The sequence below is a fragment of the Spinacia oleracea genome, chromosome 3 (genome assembly GCF_020520425.1).
Source record: "Spinacia oleracea cultivar Varoflay chromosome 3, BTI_SOV_V1, whole genome shotgun sequence".
Classification (NCBI taxonomy): Eukaryota; Viridiplantae; Streptophyta; class Magnoliopsida; order Caryophyllales; family Amaranthaceae; genus Spinacia; species Spinacia oleracea.
Genome location: NC_079489.1, coordinates 127913747 through 127920974, shown reverse-complemented (window position 1 = coordinate 127920974; position 7228 = coordinate 127913747). Strand labels below are relative to the sequence as shown.

The following is a 7228-nucleotide window of genomic DNA, read 5'->3' as shown; positions in this document are numbered from 1 at the left end:
CCACACAGGTGTAAACTTGGTGAATGTCGTATCCTCTTATGTGAGCCAGGTTCCAAGCACAGGTTGCAGAAATTGCAGTTGAATTTTCCTAGGTTAGTTTTCAGTACATTTTGTCTAATAATATCAATTACCTGTTCTTGTTTGCATGGCTTTGTGATTGGTAACTTAGTTTCTGATGTTTGCTTTCTGGTGGTTGATGATGGATAAGTACATAAAAACCGTTTTGAAGATGACTATGTTTACAATTTGATACTTTGCTTACAGTATGGTGTAATTTACATGTTTGAAGGTGAAGATTTGAACTCCAGAATCATCAAATTAGACCAGGAATAGAAATCTGAGTGATGTCTAGAAACTGCCCTGTTCCTGAAGTTTCAAAACTTACAAAATTTGTAACTTGTGTCATCCATAACCAGAAAAGCAGCATGAAGTACTGTTTTAGCTTCTCAGTTCTTTCCAATGCAACTGAAATTAAAGAGGCTGATCAGTTCTTTCCAATGCAACTGAAATTCATCAAAATAAACAGAGATACTTTGGCCAATTGCACTAATCAACTCAGTGAAGTACTGTTTTAGCTTCTCAGTGCACTGATCAGTTCTGTTCTGTGCACTGATCTGCACTGCCCAGATCAGAACTGTGCAGATCAGTGGACAAAACTGATCAGAACTGTGCAGTTATGTGCACTGATCTGCACAGCTCAGATCAGAACTGTGCAGATCAGTGCACAGAACTGGTCAGTTCTGATCAGTTCTGTGCACTGATCTGCACAGCTCAGATCAGAACTGTGCAGATCAGTGCACAGAACTGGTCAGTTCTGATCAGTTCTGTGCACTGATCTGCACAGCTCAGATCAGAACTGTGCAGATCAGTGCACATAACTGGTCAGTTCTGATCAGTTCTGTGCATTGATCTGCACAGTTCTGATCTGAGCTGTGCAGATCAGTGCGTAGAACTGGTGAGTTATGATTTTTTTTTGGGTTGTTTTTTTAGGTGAGGTTTGATTTGGGATTGTTTTGCATGTTAGGTGTAATACCATAAGGCCATTATTTTAGGTATAGCTTTGTAAATGGCCAATTGTAGCATTTTGCCCTTAATATAAAAAAACAAGACATAATGTATACACAACCTACCCGTTGTCTACTTGCCCATGACTTCATTTTGCTAACCACAACTAAAGATTTCATTTATGCTGAGCTTCTCTAAAGAGTAGACGAGTGAGCACAATAGTCTTTTGTCATATTTACTTTTCTCTTATTGCCGTAATTGAATTTGTTTTGTAGTCATTATTTCGTTTGGAAACCAAAATTCTTTATGAATTTGTTTTGTAGGCAGACTTTCATAGTCTTCATTTGAAACATGTATCAATTTTATTATAACTGAAAACTGAGTATTGCTCTCTTTTCTAAGTATTGCTCTCTTTTCTAAGTATTGCTCCCTTTACTAAGTATTGCTCTCTTTTCTTTGTTGCAGGACCGTAGCTACCATGGATGATCATCGTGATAATGAAATACAGGGAATTGATGGAGCTAGTCATCCTACGGGGGAATCACAAGGTACCAACACTAGTAAAAAGACCAAATTCCGTGGTCCGTCAAAAGGAGTTCAAGCCAAAAAGCCTATGCATCTTCAGTATAATCAATATGGAATCCCCGATGGAGAATGGTCAGGAGAATACGGGAAGCAAGTTGGGTCTTGTGCTGCTAGAATTAACATTAATGTGAAAGAATATTCAACGTTAGATGAACACACAAAGAAGGGGTTTTGGGAGGAGACCAAGGTAAACATTGAATAAAAACTTGATTTGTATTCTCCTAGATTATCTATTTGTGTAGCATACGTTTCTAACAATCTCTTATCCATAAAATTAACAGCTTCTGTTCCACATTATTGATGATCCGGCTAAAAGGAGAGAAAAATATTTTCATATGTGTGTGGCGAAACGCTTTGGAGCTTTCAAGTCCAGGTTAACGCGGCGTTGGATAACTAAGAAAGAAAAAATGCCGAAACATCAGACAAATGACATGCCTTGGGACATCTACCATCAAATCACAGAGGATGATTGGAAAACATTTGTGATGGAACGAAACAAGCCGGAGATGTTGGTAATAATGAATTTACTTTGCTAGATATTTTTTTATATAATTATATGATTAGTTTGTTGTTGCCATCTTTAAATGTTCGACATGTTCTTTATGTGTTTTTTGACAGGTTCGTAGAGAAAAAGCAAGTAAAAGTGCATTACAAAACAAGCACCCACATCGCACAGGCCAAAAGGGTTATGTTAGAAAGAGACCAGAGTGGATAAATGATGGGCGACTACCGCCAGAGGCAGCTTTAACCCTCTCAAGTGGCTCCTCCTCAATGACCTCATCACTCACCACAGCGCCAGATAGATTTAAGAAGTTTAGATCAGTAGAGTGGATTTTGGCTCATCAAGTTAAAAACAAAGAGGGAAAGTGGGAAGTTGACCCGAATGATAAAGAAGTCGTAAATATTGCTAAGATGGCTGTAAGTGCATATGAAATTTTACGTTCTATATCCTTTTCTTTCCTAATTCCTAGTTCTATTGCTAAGATTGCTTCTCCTTTCCATCATGTATACCATCTAATTTTTACTTTCCTAATTCTTATAGTTGGAGTACATAGAAGAAGAGGGAAAAGGAAATATTTCATTCACCCAGGGAGAAGATGCCCTCACCAAGGCTATGGGAAAAAAGGATCACCGTGGGCGTGTCAAGGCAACAGGTGGAGTTAATGTCGGTTACAAAGTTGCTTTCGGTCCAATAGACCGAAGTAGTAGATGTGGCCATATTGAACCATCACCGGAGGCTATCGAATCAATCAGAGCTTCGGTGAGAAGGGAGTTTGAAGATCAATTAGAGAGAAAGGTGGCGGAGGCCCTCCAAAACCAACTAGCCACATTGAAAGCAACCGGTCAACTAAACACCCTCTCTACCCCCGCACTTGATTCTGCTCTTGTAAGTGATGAGTTTGATGTTAACCGTGCACTAGTAACCTGTTGTCCGAGTTCATCGCAGCAACCACGCGAGCTGAAGGTATATATTCTCTATAGTGCATACACTCAAAACACCCCTAGCTAGGTTTTTAATATTGTACTTTGTAGTGATTTCTGAAATTTTGTAAATTTATTTGTGAAGGCCATAACTCCATGTCGTCTTGCCCTTGAGGATAAAGTTTTGGGTAACAAAGTGATAGTGGCAGATGGTATGGCGTACCCATTGGATGGTTCGTTGCACCAACACTTTAGATCGATGAAGCCTAGTCATTATAAGGTCCAAGTTGATTGTATTTACGACGGACATGATGATGACACTCTTCCGGTACCTACTGGAGATGGATTCAATAACTTAGGCAGGGCTCTTGCTAGTTTTGTGCAATGGCCAATTCACTTGGTGATTTTCGAAGAAGACGAGGTATAACTTTTTTATTATTAATTGTCATTCATTGCGTTATGCATCTGTTTAGAATTAGATTCAGAGCCTTGAACTCCTTTGGTTTCTACCTCTGTTTAGGAGTACTCTACTCCACGCCCAACAAAGAAGTCCAGGAGTCAGATTTTTGAAGAGGTGGTTGGTAGCTCCAAAGAGAAGAAAAACGAATTAATTGTCAAAGAGAAGACAACAGAATTAGTTGTCAAAGATAAGACAACAGAATTAATTGTCAAAGAGAAGGCAACACTTGTTTTAGGGTCCAAAGAGAAGACAACACTGAAGTTAACGGCCAAGGTAAACCATATGCTTCCCACTCCCCTGTGCTTCAACACTGAAATCAAAACTGAACTTTTCATGCTAGCTTAACATTATTGTTACAGGAAAATTCATGCTCAAATAAGTTGGAGTCGAAATTGAAGTCGAAGAACTCTAAGAAATCCAAAGAGATGGTAGGTAGTTGTGATCGTAAAACTGAAGAATCAGCCGCCAAAAGTAAGAAGCAAAATTTGGCAGACGACACAATTCAAGGTCTTGGCCCATCATGCAATTATTTGAAGTTTATCATCAATACGGCGCCCGGTGATGTATATAAAAATACTTCAATCCCATTGCCCGCTTCGGTTTGGCATTATGACGAAGATCGACAAACTTATGTAAATGAGGTTGACGTTGAAGAGTTCCTTAGAGGGGCGTGCCTCAACATTTCAGTGATCCAAGTCTATATGATGTAAACTTTTCCATCGATATTTTTGTTTTTGGTTTTGTCAACTATAATAGTTTTTGAAATTTTTGCATTATACATTTACTTTGTAGGTGTTTATTCCACGAACACACCTTTGCATTTGACAACTCTCAGATTGGGTTTGTTTGTCCCGAGGCAATGTCAAGCTCTAGAATCAAGGCCAACCCTCAGGCTGCATCAATGTATTTGAAAGTAGTTTTCAATGCTGAAATTGAAAAGGAGAAGAAGGGTGATCCTAACATTACCAAGTGGTTTTTGGTCCCATACCATCAAGAGTAAGTGTTAGAGATTGATCGATATTTGGTAAATAGCTATGTTATTGTTATTTTCATGCATAAGGTTGCAATAACATTTATATATAATGCAGAAATCATTGGATTTTGTACGTGTTAGACCTACGTAGAGGTTGTGCGTATATTTTCGACTCTGCGATAGGTTCCAACCGAGAAAATAGTGCATGGGGAATCTTGTGTTTGTAAGTTACTTTCAATTCTTTTTAAGTTATTTCTTTTCGTGCCGAATCAGATTCATGAAGTTTTACTCAACTTCCAGGGCATACCAAGTGTACAAGTTTAATGATGGGATTTGTCCGAATAGAGCGACTATGCAGGGGTTGAAAGGCTTCCATGTAAAGGTATATCATGCTTACTAATTAGCTTTACTTTTTTTTTTGGGTAACTACTTGGATATATAATTTATGATTTATCTCCAAATCAGTGTGCTCAACAAGTCGGTGCCCGCGAGTGTGGCTATTACGTTATGAAGTTCATGCATGAAATAGTCACGTTACACCATAACACTGATGAGCGGTTAGAAAATGTTCGTTCTTTTATCATATGTTAGTTGAACTACTAATACTAGTACTTTTACGTAGTAGAATTCTTAATTTACAAGTAGCATTACTTATCATGTTACTTATTTCAGGCTTACACTCCAAGAAATGCGCCTTATACCGATGAGCAAATAGATGTGGTTCGTGAGCAATGGGCTAAGTTTTTTACAACCGAGTATTTATTTACTTAGGTTGTTTAGACACAAAGATGGAAGCGTTTATATCTTCATGGATTTGGTAAAGTTCTTTAATTTTTCCATAATTACAAGTCTGCTGGATTTGCTAATTTATTGCTTTGAATACTAATCTGCTGGTCTTGCTGCTGCTGCATGTGAATTCTGATCTGGTGGTCTTTAGAATTTCACTTCCATCTGTGTGTTTCTCCTCTGTTTGCTTCTGTTGCTGCTCTGTATGTTATTGTTTCTACTCATTCGAATCTATTTATGCACATTTAAGGCTCATTAGGTCGTTATAGGTCATGTTTAGAGCTAAAATGACATTTCCGCTCCCAACTTTGAACTAAAGAACCTAAGGACTCATTTGATTCTTATTACATGACTAATATACATAGTTTAACTTTCTAAAACTCATTCGAATCTATTTATGCACATTTTAGGCTCATTAGGTCGCTATAGCCTATAGGTCATGTTTAGAGCTAAAATGACATTTCCGCTCCCAACTTTGAACTAAAGAACCTAAGGACTCATTTGATTCTTATTACATGATTAATATGCATAGTTTTAACTTTCTAAAACTCATTCGAATCTATTTATGCACATTTAAGGCTCATTAGGTCTTTATAGGTCATGTTTAGAGCTAAAATGACATTTCCGCTCCCAACTTTGAACTAAAGAACCTAAGGACTCATTTGATTCTTATTACATGACTAATATACATAGTTTTAACTTTCTAAAACTCATTCGAATCTATTTATGCACATTTAAGGCTCATTAGGTCGTTATAGGACATGTTTAGAGCTAAAATGACATTTCCGCTCCCAACTTTGAACTAAAGAACCTAAGGACTCATTTGATTCTTATTACATGTCTAATATACATAGTTTTAACTTTCTAAAACTCATTCGAATCTATTTATGCACATTTAAGGCTCATTAGGTCGTTATAGGTCATGTTTAGAGCTAAAATGACATTTCCGCTCCCAACTTTGAACTAAAGAACCTAAGGACTCATTTGATTCTTATTACATGACTAATATACATAGTTTTAACTTTCTAAAACTCATTCGAATCTATTTATGCACATTTAAGGCTCATTAGGTCGTTATAGGTCATGTTTAGAGCTAAAATGACATTTCTGCTCCCAACTTTGAACTAAAGAACCTAAGGACTCATTTGATTCTTATTACATGATTAATATGCATAGTTTTAACTTTCTAAAACTCATTCGAATCTATTTATGCACATTTAAGGCTCATTAGGTCGTTATAGGTCATGTTTAGAGCTAAAATGACATTTCCGCTCCCAACTTTGAACTAAAGAACCTAAGGACTCATTTGATTCTTATTACATGACTAATATACATAGTTTTAACTTTCTAAAACTCATTCGAATCTATTTATGCACATTTAAGGCTCATTAGGTCGTTATAGGTCATGTTTAGAGCTAAAATGACATTTCCGCTCCCAACTTTGAACTAAAAAACCTAAGGACTCATTTGATTCTTATTACATGACTAATATACATAGTTTTAACTTTCTAAAACTCATTCGAATCTATTTATGCACATTTAAGGCTCATTAGGTCGTTATAGGTCATGTTTAGAGCTAAAATGACATTTCCGCTCCCAACTTTGAACTAAAGAACCTAAGGACTCATTTGATTCTTATTACATGACTAATATACATAGTTTTAACTTTCTAAAACTCATTCTAATCTACGTATGCACATTTAAGGCTCATTGGGTCGTTATAGGTCAACAACGTACTTAATTATCTCTATAGTCTGCAACTATATCTTTTAATTTTATGCTTCAATGGAATGTAAAGACAATATCGTGAGTGTAAACTTTGGTACTCATATATATTTTCCTTCCATGCAACTTGCAGGCTAGGGATCGAGTCGATTGGAAGAAAGTCAACACGACCTTACTTAAGGTTTGTAATGCATGATCTAAAGGGACCTAAGTGGCTGGATTAGAGACATTTGTTAGATTAGCTCTCTAGCCTTTTGTCTTTAGTTGTTAAT

The 7228-nt window shown here is 36.8% G+C and overlaps 1 protein-coding gene across 1 annotated transcript; it reads left to right on the top strand.

The window, feature by feature from the left end:
• The first annotated feature begins 344 nt into the window (after nt 1–344).
• LOC130470063 (uncharacterized) lies at nt 345–4472 on the top strand. Its single transcript, XM_056839627.1, has 9 exons — nt 345–568; nt 1471–1777; nt 1872–2102; nt 2209–2508; nt 2633–3055; nt 3158–3433; nt 3533–3745; nt 3832–4178; nt 4265–4472. The coding sequence occupies exons 1-9, from the start codon at nt 345–347 to the stop codon at nt 4470–4472; spliced, it is 2529 nt and encodes an 842-aa protein (XP_056695605.1).
• Nucleotides 4473–7228: the final 2756 nt, after the last annotated feature.

Excerpts from the sequence above, each read along its gene's own strand:
- LOC130470063 (XM_056839627.1), top strand. The coding sequence starts at position 345 with ATGTCTAGAAACTGCCCTGTTCCTGAAGTTTCAAAACTTACAAAATTT. Across the intron at positions 1,778-1,871 it reads GGTTTTGGGAGGAGACCAAG|CTTCTGTTCCACATTATTGA; the intron begins GTAAACATTGAA and ends TAAAATTAACAG. Across the intron at positions 2,103-2,208 it reads GAAACAAGCCGGAGATGTTG|GTTCGTAGAGAAAAAGCAAG; the intron begins GTAATAATGAAT and ends GTTTTTTGACAG.